Source organism: Ciconia boyciana, chromosome 24 (genome assembly GCF_034638445.1).
Source record: "Ciconia boyciana chromosome 24, ASM3463844v1, whole genome shotgun sequence".
In the NCBI taxonomy this organism is placed as follows: Eukaryota; Metazoa; Chordata; class Aves; order Ciconiiformes; family Ciconiidae; genus Ciconia; species Ciconia boyciana.
The window spans coordinates 3447832-3462443 of NC_132957.1; the positions used below are offsets into that span (position 1 = coordinate 3447832).

Below are 14612 nucleotides of genomic sequence, written 5' to 3' on the forward strand. Positions count from 1 at the left end.
ACCAATTCACTGGAATAAAAATGCAGCACTCAGGTGGCTTTAAGGAAAACACCAGATCAAACCCAGTTAAGGAGTCTAAAGGCATTCTAGCAAGATGATAAATGTATTAAAAATAATCTGCCTGTGCATTACTCACACTTCAGATCATGGTCACAGAGCATGATATAATTCTAGTTTACCTCTCATTATTTATGCTGAGTGATTTTTTTTATTTGCATTTGCCTCAGCTGTTTGGATAAAACAGGGAGGTCAATCTCATCTGTGTTTGTGGGATTCAACAATCCATTCTAATTCAACAAAGCAGTTTAAGTATCTGCTTGTAAGTTTGCTTCACTGAATGAGGATGCATTTACGCAGGTGTATAAAAGCTACACTGAACTGGAACTACACTGAATCTTTTCCACTGGTGGCCCATAGAACTAAAAATCTTCCTATATAATCTTTGCCAAACAAGGCAAGAGAAAAACCAGGCGGTTACATTCTCTGATGTTCAGCTCCAGCATCGCAGTAGTCAGAACTGGTTTCTTCAGAGCCAGCAGAGGTCTGGGCAGAAGCAGTCGGCTACCACTTGACTGGCTGACTTGTAAAATGTCTAATATGAACGGAGCAACCCCAGTTGCTTCACTGAAGCCTCTGCTTTCCCCTTGCCTACAACAATGCCATTCTTTTGCCAAAAAAGACTCTTGAAAATGCTCCATCTTGCTTGGCCAAAGGAATGTAGCTGAAGTGATGCTAGTGCTTGCTAGGTCCAATCATGCAGACATGTTTTCTCTAGACTGGGTCAAAGAAGTCAGTCCAAGCAGTATTTGAAAAGGAATATTTCTCGGGTTAGTTTTTGTCAAAAGGTAAAACTTCCGAAGGTGCTTCATTTTTACAGCTATCAATGGAAGTGCTTTATCAGTAGTATTCAAAAATAAATACACCTGTGCCCTCCTTGCACACATACACACATTCTCACACAGTGAACTGGCAGATTTAACAAGTATAAAAACAGCTCCTGAAACGTCAATATTAAGAGATGTCACATTGACACACACACAAAACAACAAACATAAAACCAACAAAAGAGACAGATGGACAGGCAGATGGGGAAAGACGGAAAACTGACAAGAGCCACGGCGCTGGGGTACATCTGTTCATGGAGATCCACTCCATGGGCACTGCCACTGAGCACCCAGGGGTCACTCCAGAACGCTCACAACTGCTCTGCAGCGATGACTGCAGGGACTTGATGCCGGAGAGATCCTGCAAGAGCTGTTCTTCAACACCAGCTCTGAGAGGCTCAATTTACGCCAACAGGATAATGTTTTGACAGTAAAAGGCTCCCTGAGCTGTGGACCCTATACCAGATGCATGTGGCCTAAAATGCCGTGTCTGCCGTAGTGGTTTTCTTTCTTCCTTACCCAGTTCTTGGTCTGAGGACTCCATCCTCAGCTCCCATCCAGTCCCCAGTTCCCCCTGAGCTGGAGGAGCACCATTATCCAGTGAACTAGTTACTGCATCTCCCGGATGGGAACCAGCTTCCCTGCTGTGATTCCCTTTATGTCAAAACTAGGCTGTAGGAAAGGCCAGGAGGATGGGTTGGAAGGGAAAATACTCCAACCGCTCCCTAAGTAAGAACATGAGTCCCAAAACCAAAGAAAAGCTAATGCCCCAATCCACACCAGTGGTGCTCGTGTCTACCAGCCCTCTTTTCTGCTTCAGAAACCTCTGAGCAGTCTCTTCACGTCTCTATCTAGGTCTCAATTCCTCTAGTCTCGCGCAGAGACCTTACCTGATCTGAGTTGTTTTATTCTCCCATTGCTCGCGCTGGGGTCAACAGGCAGGAAATCTTTAAACCAAGTGATCTCGGGGTCTGGGTTCCCACTGGCCGCACAGAGCATTGTGGCTGTTCGTGTCCGCTCCACCACTTTCAGCTGGGGCCCCATATCAATGTTTGGGAAGCCAGGAGGTAACTGGTCCTCTGGTGGTAGAGAACAAAGGAAGAGTGGTTAAACACGTACTAGGGACCGGGGCAGCTGAAGGAGCTCTTCAATGGAATACACCAAAGAAAGCATCAGGCAGACTTGCTGCCCAGTACTCTGTGCATTGCAATTTAAAACAAGGCTACAGTAAATGGTCCAGAGATGGTTTGTGAAAACACATTATACAGTAAAATTTACCAGCTTGTCCATTTCGTGTGACTATGCTAAGGTCCCACAGGAAGATTCTACATTTAAATGCAATCTGTTAAAACCCTTTGGGGCATGGGAATAGTCATTTCAAAGCTTCTCCAGGTCTTGCACTGAATCCCTCTGTCAGGTAAGTGACTTGCACTTATTTGGTTTTACAGCAGAAGCTGTGCACGCATATGGCAAAGATCCCTGCGCTGCAGAGTACAGTCTATACCGTCACGTTTTAAAGGAGCGGTTCATCTGCCCCCTCCGAACCCCACAGTATGGAACAAACTGCGCAAGAGAAATAATGGAAGCGACTACGTGAAAAGGCCTGCCAAAGACGCAGTGGAAACTAGGAGAGAAAGGAGAGGAAAATATCATCCAGCTGTCGTTACCAGAGGGGACACACATAACAACAAGCCAAGTGCTGTCAGACAGGGTGTGATTTTTAGATTTATTAATTCGGAGTGCTGCTGCCCTAGAAGAAGAGGGACGTGGCACCAGCACCTAGAAGATGGGCTCAACTGAGCTTCCGGCTTCCTCTCAATCTTGCCTTTGCCTTCACTAATGAGGGTGAGGAGGGCAATCCTAACCGATGCTGACTAATTTGTGATAACTAATACAAAACCCCAGTGCTTCCCCCATAATCTTTGTCACGACCTCCTAACTCATGTGGAAGAGAGCTGTCTTATGCTGGCTGATACAGCTCAGGAACATGCCATTTTTTTTCCTCCAGAAAATCAGTCTCTGGGGGAGGGCGGCCTGGAAGGAGGATGTGGGCACCAGGGTGAGACTTTGTAGGGATTCTCCGTCATTTCAATTGAGGCATGTTGAGGAATCACAGCCTCAGGAATCTATGGCATTGAATCCATCCCAAAAGCAGGTGAGGGAATGGAAGGGAAAGTACAGAAAAGATTTTTAAAAGGTGGGATTTTTAAAAAAGTAACATACATCACAATCAGGCCCCCACTGAAATCAATGGGAGCTCTCACAATGGCAGCAGAGATGGGCTGGAAACCCTTGCCTTGGTTGGGAAACATCCCTGCCAACCGCAACCACAGCAAGAGCTCCTTTCCCACTGTTGGCACATTATGTATCAGAAGCAATGGAGCCCAACTATGCACAGCTGAACCCAGAGAGAGTGGAACAAGAGAAACCCAGGGGCCTTGCTATGGTGGGTGCCTTTTCCTGTAAGAGCAAAGCAGAATCGCCAGATCCCAGTACTGCTCCACGCAAGCTCCAAACACACAGGATTTGGGTAAGAGCTATTCCACACTGCTGTGCCTCACGCTCAACTTCTAAAAATCTATGAAGATCATGAAGGCAGAGCTAAAGGTTTGTGTGGTGCTCTGATACCCGAGGCCAAGAAACTCTTGTCTAATACCGTTATTAGCAGCGCACAGCAACCACAGAGAAGAAAAGGGTTTAAATGCCTCGATTGTGTGTTTAAAAATGTGCATTGTTTCCTTCCTCTGACCATTGCTGGAGAGTTATAAAGGATCTATTGTGACTCACTGGAGAGTGAAATGTATTAACCACACCTCTCCTCATATATCAAAGGAATCTGACCACAAACAAAACCACGTGCCATTTTATAACTGCTAAAGTAATACAGATCTCCTAGTACAGACAAACTTACAGTTGTATATAGGCGTAGTCATTTTGGTGCGTCCGAAGCACCTCTAAACCAGGATATTGCATTCTATTTAGAAACATAAACGTCTTTAACCAGGGACTGAACCAAACCTTTGAGTTCTCAGTTCACCAGGCTGTGCTTGGGTATTGTAGGAGTCTCCAAATCGTGTGTGCTCTTGCAAATCACGTGTCCTGCAAAACCCTAGTCCCCCCAGGAGTGAGCTCAGGACAGAGGGGCCCTGGGAATTGCTTTGCCTTTGCGCAGCTTTCAGCCAGGCTTTTAACGTCTTCTCTTCCCTTCTGCTATTTAACCAGGCGGTGGTGTGTTGTTAAGGAGCCGTGGAGCTGCTGCCGCATTGGCTACAGATGACATCATTATTGATTACTGCTTTTATCCTGCTCCCTGGTGATGCTACTCCACCTGGCTCAAACCCGCGTCCGTTAATTTCATGAACCAATTAATCCACAGAGAGAATAACCCTCTTGACTAGCAGGGTGTGCACGTGAGTGTGTGTGTGTGTGTGTGTGTGCGCACGTGCGTTGGGGGAGGCCTGGTACAACTATCATTACCGAGTGTTTCTAATCAAACAAAAATGTTAATCTTGCAGCACAATGTGGAGAATTCCTCTGAGTTTAATTAAAACAACTGCGACTAGAGGCGTGATCAGATTTGAGGATCAGATCAGCGGAGGAAGCATCTCTGAACATCACATATTGCACTGATTCAAGTGCTCAGATTTCCTTCCTGCCAGGGAAGTGAAACTGCCTTCATCCCCTAACAATTGGATTCCCTGTAATAATGCAATTACAACCTCAGCTCAATCCCCACAGGACATGCACACACATGCCCTGCCACCCTCCCCATCAATCCCCAAACACCAGCCCAAACATGTTACCAAATAAATAAATAAGGAATGGTTTGGATTGTGAATTCTCTTTCTAAAAGCAGCCCAGGCAACTGCAAGAACAAAAGAACCAAGATGCAAGCTGAAGATGCTTCAAGGGCACATCTGGGCAGCTGCCTGCTGTTGAAAATCATGCTAGCTTACGCAGGCAAATGTTTTCACGTGTTGCACTTGCCATATTAACAGAGCATAACAAACACCTCATTCATACCTGCTCTTAGACTGAGTTGTTTAAAGGGCCCCCCCCCCGATGAAAAGCTGGTGAATTACCTCAAGGCCACCGAACAAATTAGGGTGAGAAAGAATAGGGGAGGAGGGATAGAGGGAGGCAGGGAGGAAAGAGGAGAGCACTTCAGCATTCATTTATAATAAATCCTACCAGAGGACACGCTCTGTGCTGGGGGACATGCCTCGAACCAACCTGGGCGCACGTGCTGACACACACATGGTCATACAGAAAAAGCAAGGGTCGCCAGCGACAGCGAAGAGAGACACGGGTGCTCACTGTCTCCTTGTCGCTCTAGAAGGTGGCAGCTCTGTGTTTAGATAATTAGCTGTGCTGGAAATGAGGATGATAAAGAAAGATAAAGCGGGTATTGCTGCTGCTCCTTTTCCCGCAGGGTGTGCACAGTTGTTTAATAATTTAGAGGAGAGGAGGGTGTGAGCATGTACAGACGCGCTATGTATTGAATGCAGAGAGCCACAATGAGGATGCTGCTGAAGTGAGGAAGAGGAGTAATTTTTCACTCTTCTCTGGAGATATGCGGCCCAGCTCATGGATGCTGGCTGGTCTCTAAGCAGTCAACTATCCTCACTTGAGGGTAGAAGAACCAAGAACACAGAGATGAAGCAGCTTGAGTGACACTAGTTTTAAGGCTTGAGTGACACTAGTTTTAAGCAGAATCAGGATCAAAATCCAGAACTCCTGAAACTTATCCCTGTTCTTTTCATTATCTTTATGGACACTTACAGCTGCCCCCTCCCCAACAGGTATCCTGGCATTATGCAGCTTGTGAAATTACATCAACAAGTTATTTCCATCAACGTGTACGTACCTGTGTCTTAGTTAACCGTTATTTCACAGCCAAGGACAATTTTAATACATGGAGGAGTCTCAGTAATATGCTCTGCCTGTTGATTCCATTTATTTTGATCTGAAAGTTTTACTATTAAAACAGTAATAGCTAACAATGTTATTAAAAATTTGCAGGCTTACAGACAATAAATACACACTTAGATATGTGCGTTGGACCCCGTAACAGTGGAGGTAATATACTGCCTTCCCCACACTAATGTATCCCTATGTACCCTCTCCTTATAAAGGCATCTGAGTTAAAATCGCTCTGACATTATTCATAAGCTACACAACTAATCTGCTTTCAATGTGGCCTGATCTTCAGGTCACCACAAGAAAAGCAAAGCAAGTCAAGTTTGAAGAAAGTCTGCCAAGAATTTTTCAAGTGGCAAGATAACATTTCAGAGGGGCCAGCTTCTCTTTAAGATGTGCTCCCATGGGACTCGATGCTTTCTGCTGAGCATCTAGAACTGATTTTTGTTTACCTTTTGCTGATCTAAAGCCAACAATTACAAAAACCAACAAGACAGCAAGGATCTCACTGGAACTTTATACATGCCCACACCAGATGTCCTCTTGGAGTAGGAAATATGTGAGGAAAATTTCAGGCCAGAATTGTTCAAGAAATGTATGAACACTCCATAAAAAAAGAATCAACAGGGAATCACTAGAAAGAAGTTCTGAAAGTCTGTCCATAGCAGCCTGAATCATACTCTGGTAGTAAGTACCACAGACCTTACATGTCTAATAGCCAGTTTTCCTCAATTTTCCAGAACGCAGTAATCCTCAGGAAAAGGCAGCATTGGCCAGTATGCAGCAAGCGATATTATCAGGGCACAGTAAATTTTGTTCCATTACATTTAACTGGACCAAGCACTGGTTTTTATGGGATCATGCTGCATTTACTAACGACTCACGAAGGGCAACCTCCATGGAACTCTCTCTATCAGCTTCAACAGAGCAAAGAACTAAGCCGTCTGGCCTCCGCTTGAAACCCAGCCTGTGCCTCCCAGCAGCGGAGGCAACGCAGGCAGAAAGTTGCAGCCAGGCCCCCCTGTACTCTCAGCCCACTCAGCTGCTGACAGCACAGGACAATCCTTCGCAGCATGAGAATCTCTGTCTCAGGCTATTAAAGAAGTGGAGGGAAAGTATAATCTGTATACAGAAAGCAAAAATAATAATAAAAAATATGTATATCTTTCCTGGGAGTGTTGAGCTTAGAGAAACTATACCAACTGGGAGCTGGGGTGCCTGTGCCAACTAGCTTCCTTTGTACCTCAGTTTCTAATGAAAAATGACAGCAGCTGGAGTCAACAATAACTGGAAAATGCTTCCCAAAACCACCTTCTCTCTTTTTCTTTGGGCTCTGCAGGAATCAGGTTTGCAGGGACTATGTCTAGCCAGCTGTGGAAAGAACAGCAAGTCTCCACAGCCCTATCAAAACTCAGATCCCTTGAGAAACAGAGCAGGAAGGACAAACAAGCCAGCAGAGCTGGTGTTAAGAGACTTTGTATAAGTTGAACTGTGTCCATCACAAGCTCTGCTTCTCAGAAGCTCCCAAAGGCTTCCTCTCCTGCAGCTTCCTGTTTTTAAGTGAATGCATGTGGATTTCTATCAGGGTCTGATCCAGGAGTAGTCATGTGCATAGGCAAAAAGGGGTTTACTCTCAATCCCTTCAGCAGCTGCGTCTAGTAGGGAAGAATGTACTATTTTTTTCTCTTCTGTTCATGACTGTCTGCACCGGTGTTGAGGAAATCCCGTAACTGTTCATGCATGTGTAGCATGAAGGTACACACATGTATTTCTAACAGTGATTACAACAGCCCAGCCAACAGGCTGCAGAATTACTACAAAGCCCATCCTGCAGAGTTTGTGACAGCTGGGGCCCAGGTTTCCGTACTCCCCAGTATGCCAAGGTAACAGCTTCTGCAAATGACAGCTCACATTCATCTCCAAGCTGTGGAGCAGCCCCCATCTTTATGCTAAGCATTACTTCTGAAAGTGAGAGAAGAGAGACGGAAAGGAGGAGGAGGCCTTGCAAGGAAAGATAGAGAAAAGACAAACAGGAGAGTGGGTGAATGCAGAAGCGGGGAGGAAAAAGAGAGGAATAGATGCCAGTATGCTAACTTTGTCATTGTGGAGATTAGTGGATTTGTGCTTGGTCCTTTCAACTTTGCCAGCACTTAAAAATGCGGATAAAGAGGAGACAATCTTTGCTGTGCGAAAGCTAAGGAGAGATTAAGGATGGAATAACTCCAACTGAGCAGAGAAGGGGAGGGTATGCTATAAAAACTGCTTCCTTGATGCTCTTCAACAACATCTTGGCCCAGGCCTGCAGCTAATTACTGCTCCCCCAAATTTCATGAACTGGGTACCCCAGCTGCTCTTGCACGGTCAGTTAACAAAGCTACCGGACAAGGTCCTGTTAGCCAAACAGAATAGGAGTGCTTGTGAAAGCAGTGCAACACAGGAGCAAAGCACACAATAATATTCTGGTGGGATCAGCAAAGTGTGTAATTAGTCAGGCAGCGGGGAGACGTAGCTCCTGTTCTGTCATCCGTCTCTCTAGCTGACATGTGTATGATGCCGATACCGGAAGGAAGAGCTGCAAAAAGACATGTACAAAGAACCTCAGTCCCTAAGGACAGTCACTGAGCTTAGCTCGTCATTTCCCATACACTGCAGCTTTCTTTTAGAGGAGAGTGCCTTAAAAATGCTGTGAGAATCCAGAGCATTTGTGAGGGCAGCAGCTGGAGGACAACCTTTTCTCTTGCCACTGCTTGTAGCTAAACTCAAGGGGTAGAAATTTTGAATACAATTGCAGGGGCACTTCTCCCAAACTGTCACAGCTCCCAAGGAATATATGGGAATCCGTGTGAAGAATAAGGCTCCCAGCCCTCTGGGATAACTGCAGCTAGACATACTCTTGTCATGAAGTGCTGTTCCAGTCTCCTGACAGATACATCCCACCATGTACTGCTAACAGAAGGTTAAATGCCATGCCAGGCAAAGGAGCTACACAAAGATTTAAGTGCACCTACGCAAATCTGTGAGGCATGACTGGACTGTGGGCCCACACGCTCAAAGGCAGCCAGCATCTTGACAACACAGGGCCTGCCAGGTGGGCAGCAGAAGGGATATTCCCCGCTACAAGGGGAGGTCAAGGGCTTTGCCATGTGCCCTTTATGTCTGGTCTTTATTTACTGCTGCACGTTGGGGATTTGCACACAAATTTCGCTCTGCACTATTAGGGATGTGCTCACTGTCTGTTCAAACAAAAGGATTGAAGATGCTCTTGGAGAGAACACTGACATTGCTGAAGAAAAGGCAACTGGCATACAGGCAGAGCTACCACTTGGCCTTATGAGGAACACACACTGCCTGGAGCACCTAAAACTGTTGTTAACCGTGCTCACTGCAGAAATAATGGCTCTTCCTGCAAGTACCCCTATTCAAAAGCCCATGGCTTTTCTGTAGCACCTCTTGCTGTTGGCTTCATCAATAGCCAGTGCTCCCAAGCTAAACTCCCTTCAGGAGCTGTCAGGCAGTTATCCGCCACACCCCTCCTGCCAGGATCACTTGCATTGCCCTGTGGTTTGGACGGAGAACACCATGCATCCTTTCCCCTAAAATGGGTCAGTTTTAGCAAGCGGCCTAGCTTAGTGTCTCACATAGAAATTATACAGATCTCCAGGGTAATAACAGTAAACATCCAGAGGCATCCACAGCAATAGCATACTGTTCCCTCCCCCACATCAAGTTCAGGGAGCATATTTCAAACAGATGACATGAAGGAGGCATCCATGTAAACATCCTCTATAGTGGGGACAAGTGAAAAAAAGAACCAGAACAAAATGGAGAGGGGAACTGTTTTCTTGGAGCGTGCATGGAGCAAAGGACCTCTGGAAAGAGGGAAGATGCCCAGAAGAAGGGCAAAATATGTATCTTGCAAAAGGGAAGAGGCTGGCATTGCTACCAATGGCATGAAAGCCCATGCAGATGCATATCATCTTAGCCTCAGCCCATTAAGTGATTCCTCAGTGAAGAAGGTTTTCTTGGGTGTCTGGATGAATGGCAGGCAGGCAGGCATGCTCTTTACCTCGGAGGACGGTGAGCTTGGCGTGGACGGTGACCTCCCCATGAGGGTTTTGAGCAACACACTCATAAATGTTCTCATCCCGGGGAGTCCGGAGGGGCTGGATCCTCAAAACAGCACCTGCACTTTCATCAAATTCAATTGTCTGGGGGATAAAGGGAAAGAGAGACACACACATAGTAAGCATCCTTGGGTTGCAAGTAGAAGGTTCACTCCTGCTTCTAAAGGTGGCATCAGCATATATACAAGCATGCACACTGGTAAATACACTTCAGCAGCTGCCCCACAATCCCCTATACATAACCGACATGGTCAACTTGTCTCTCCACTGACCTCAAGGCAACAGAGCACTGTCCCATGCCAAACCCTGACCACTGACCCACCGAAACTGCTACGTACATCTCGAATGCTCTGAAAGAATGAGCCATGGTGACGGTGTATGTGGGGTGGGTGTTCAGAGTACAACTGTGGTGAAGAAGGAGGAAACAGACCAAGTGAAAACAAAATAAAAATGAACCCCCACCTTGTTCCTCCATCTGCATGGGCAGCTGACACCACAAAGCTCCTCTCAGCACACAGCTGCCTGGCAGGGCTGAGTCCCACAGCAAATTCCACAGGATGACCTCCTAGTCCTTGTTCCTCCACTCTCATTTCTATCTAAACAATGCAAATTGCTTGGGTCTGGTTGCCAGCAACTGTAATGTTCACTCCAGGCTGTCCCAGAGTTAAAATAACGAGCCATGGATGGGTATGAAAGGTGCATTTACAGAGCTAAAGAAGTACCAGCTTAGTTGGGGTTTCTTAGGGAAGGAAGAAGGCAGCTTTATATTATATCCCAGGAGAGGGAAAAAACCAACAAAACAAAAGAAAAAACTCCAGTAACGTAAGTGAGCCAAGTTCTCTCTTGCTTTGGAACAAACCCAGCTGTTGACATGGCCAAGAGCTTGCATTTCACTCCTTCTGCTGTTAAAACTCCTCTCCTTCCAAACCTCCCTTTATTATCGGGCCTGAGAATGGCCAAAGAAGAGCACTAGCTGCTTTGTGTCAGTCTCTCTCTCTTTATATATACACAGACACAGATTTCAAGGACATCTCTTACCTCAAACCTCTGAGAGTTCACTTTCTTCCCTTTCTTGTTCCAGGTGACCCGTGGCTTTGGGTCTCCAGTCGCTTGGCATACGAAGGAGGCCACCCCTCCCGACACACCAATTTGGTCCACAGGTTTTTTAATGAACACAGGGGGACCTTTAAGAAAAAAAGAAATATCATCATTGGCACAAGGAAAGACAAACTCTAATAAACAGTGTTTGTAATTAATAGTAGCATTATCACTGCTATTCTCTAATCATCCCAGATGAAATTAAACCTCTTGGCCTTTTAGGAACAAACAGTCTTCACCTCCATTTTACGTATGAAGAAACTACAGCATAAAATGATTAAGGGCCGGATATCCTACAGAGAGATTTCAATGCAATGATGTTGCAAAGCGTCTTTTACTTCTGAAAAGTGGAATTCTAAACCGTTTTGCACAGGAGAAATTGCCCTTGCAAAGCCCATTTAATGATCATCACAAAAAGCTGGCAGAGCTGGAAAACAACATCTAGAAACACTGAATTGCATTCCCCAGATCCTAGCAGATGACCAAAACACCAAGGAATGGGGGAGATTTATAGGAACATACCCAAGGCAGGGGTAAAAGGTGGGAGAAGGACCATGAAATAAATGGAGCAGGAACTTGGCACATAGAGATCTTGAGGATGATGGTGTGAGACAGGCTGACGCCAGTGGCTTTAGGATGTGAAACCTCCTTGGCTTGTAGTACCTCTGTTTTTGTCTGTAAATCTTTCCTCTGGCCCTCACTGGTACATTTACACAGCAACAGGTATGCCATCCTTTGGAACAGGCGAGTTGATAGGATACAGCCCAACAAACGAAAAGTTGTGATCACTTCAAAACAATCCAGTTATCAAGACCAAGAGCATGGCAGCCAAGTCTGCAGTCTCCTCCTGCAGTTCCCCCTTCCCCTCTTCTCATCATGAGACATCTGAGAAAAACAGGGAATTCACGCTGCTGAAGGAAGAAGCCAAAAGCTCCTCAAACTCCTCTCATAACCAGATGCTCAAAGGTGCAGTGATGCCTGAACAAACACACTCACTCAGAGCCTGGGGCTGCATTTTAGCCAGCCTGGACCCAAATGAACAACACATGAGCTTGCAGCACTTCTCCCCCACCCCTGCCACCGATTGCCACCCATGTCTGACTGCCTTCAAGAGCACCTCTGCAAGGAGGGGAGAGGATGCTGGGATGGGCTTTCTGAAAAACAAAGGTGTCAAGGGCCTTCTCATGAGAGGAAGATGAGGGCAGGAGTATTTGTGCAGAGCCCATATTGCCTCTGCCCTCAGGGAATCCTCCTTCCGTGCTGTAACCTGTTTTCCCTGCACAGTTTCCTCTCATCTAGTTAGTTTAAAATTTATTGAAATATTTAAATCACAAGGCCACAGCTGTGTTCAAATAAAATCACTCAGATCATAAAGTTGCCGTCTGTTATTCTTGAGAAAAGTAGAACATGACTCTGAAATGTGTATATTTATATGTACATACTCAGAGTCTATAAAATAAGATGTAAACAGCCTACCAAAGGGCTTAAGAAGAGTGCAAACGGTAGCTAGAGAGAAGTCTCCAGGGTCTTTTAGGGGTCGAAAGACAAAAGGAAGCATTCTCCCCTTCCCTGCCTGGCATGGCCAGCAGTATATAAATAAAAGCCACTGAGCAAGCTCATGTGATGCAATCAAGCATTTGTTTCCATGCTGGAGGTAAATACAATTTGCTGGAGCTGTTTACGTCCCACCGAATGCTGTGTGTACAAAGCATCGGATTTATAAATATCCAAATCTATATTTAGAGGTCAGAGTCTTCTTTGCAATGTTACAGCTAAAGGTTATCAAGCACGTCCCACTGGAGGTACTGGCACTGGGGAATCTGTCTTCCATCTGAGAAAGGCAAACCCAAAACTTTGCTTCAGGCTAAAATATAAATGCTCACTCTGCCCGCAACCTGACTTCCTTCCTCTCTTCTCCTTAGTTCAATATCCGAAGAGTTTGCAGAAGTCAATTCTGAAGGTACAGCCAAAAACATCCAGGGCTTTTAAGAACACTTTATTGATGCAAGTTCATTTCCTAAAATAAAAGCCCCTACTAATCCTTAATGTCACATATACATTTAAATGGGTGTGAGCAGTATGATGAGAGCACCGCTGAGGAGAAAAATAAGGTTCTATTTCTGTCCTGAAGAAAGGGACGATGCCCCAAAAAATAGTGAACTTGGAGTCATTGCTCAGCATCCCTTTTTAGGGACCTCTGTTGACTCAGTGTGTGGTAACGGCAAAGCTGAGTTGCTCTGTGAACATTGCTTTCCTGAGCTCACTGCAACGCTGAACTGCCTGTGATAAACTCACTCTTAGACAGCGAGAGACAAAAGAAAAGAAACCAAACAAAAATCCCTATCAATCTATTAGATACATGGAAAATGGGTGAAAAGCAAACCTAAATTGTTGATTTTAAAATTGCCCAGGCCTCTGAGCTCCAGACTTTGATTATTCACCCCCCCACCCCCAATCACCCATTGTGCTCCCCACCTATGCACCCCTAGTCGCTGCAGCACTTGTCACTCCAGCCCACGCCAATCGCAGAACAACCCTCTCCCCTCTGGGAAAGAGAAAGCCAGCGCTATCGCAGGCAAGGTGGTGATGATACAAAGCTGAAACAAATGCCTACGTGCTGCGTAGGACTGCCACAGCTCTGCCGTGCCAGGTCCAGCTTGCAGTGAAACATGCAGTTAGAATTCAGTCTTCAGCTCTGCAAATCGCTTTGAAAGCCTCCAAAAGTAGGAACAAGGTGCCATGTGAAAGTGAAACACTATCAGCCCACTCAGAGGGGCTTATGTGTTTCCCCTCACTTGCCAAGATTGCAGGACCCCAGTTTTAAATAAATAAATAAAAATCAGAGAAAGGCATTTTCCAGATGACATACTTGCAATCCGGGAGATTTTATATCACTTCACCAATCTTCTCTCATGGGGAGCTGAGAACAAGTCAGTCTTGGAAAGACTGAGTCCAAGTTCCATCTAGGTCCAGTGGTCACAAGAGATTTTTCTTTTTCGCCTTTCTCTGCTTGCAAAGTAGCAGAACCTGTTTTTTTGCAGTATCAAAACAGGAACGGAAAAACCTGGAGCTTAAAAGAATTTTCGTACTACAAGAGGCTTCCTGCGGGGTCTGTGTCTCCGGAGAGAAGGTTGAAAAGACCGGATGGTGCTGTGTACCTGTGATTCCTCTCTACAGCTTAATGGAAAGCCATCAAGTCAAACTGAACCTTTCACTCCTGCCCACCGCCTACACGTTTCCCAAAAGCAACAGCCGGGGCAAGCGACACGCTGGATAGTTGCCACAGACTGTAAGGAAGAGACACATATTCACCATCCATCCCATGCTCTGTAATGGCATCCGCAAAGACGATCAGCACACACGCTGTCTGCCCTCTGACTTAACCTCTGCCACCCCTTCCAGACAGCTCTGCGCCTGCCCTGCGTCCTGCCCTGCGTCCCTGCCTGCTGTCGAGGGCAGCCGATGGGACCATGCGCTCACCCTCCCGGTCCCCCCTATGCAGACAACCTCCAGTTGGCTTCACTTCCCAAAGCACAGGGCTAGAGAAACATGGGCGGTGCCAGCATCTGTTCAGAAGGGACATGAC

The 14612-nt window shown here is 46.0% G+C and overlaps 1 protein-coding gene across 3 annotated transcripts in view; it reads right to left on the reverse strand.

Moving 5' to 3' along the window:
• Window positions 1-14612, reverse strand: part of PTPRS (protein tyrosine phosphatase receptor type S) — a 164840-nt gene that overhangs the window by 70137 nt on the left and 80091 nt on the right. For all 3 annotated transcript variants that reach the window (XM_072845126.1, XM_072845127.1, XM_072845125.1), the window contains exons 3-5: window positions 10967-11112; window positions 9871-10012; window positions 1775-1963 (exon numbers count right to left, since the gene is read on the reverse strand). In XM_072845126.1, coding sequence (XP_072701227.1) covers window positions 1775-1963; window positions 9871-10012; window positions 10967-11112 — 477 coding nt within the window. The remainder of the gene's footprint in view (window positions 1-1774; window positions 1964-9870; window positions 10013-10966; window positions 11113-14612) is intronic.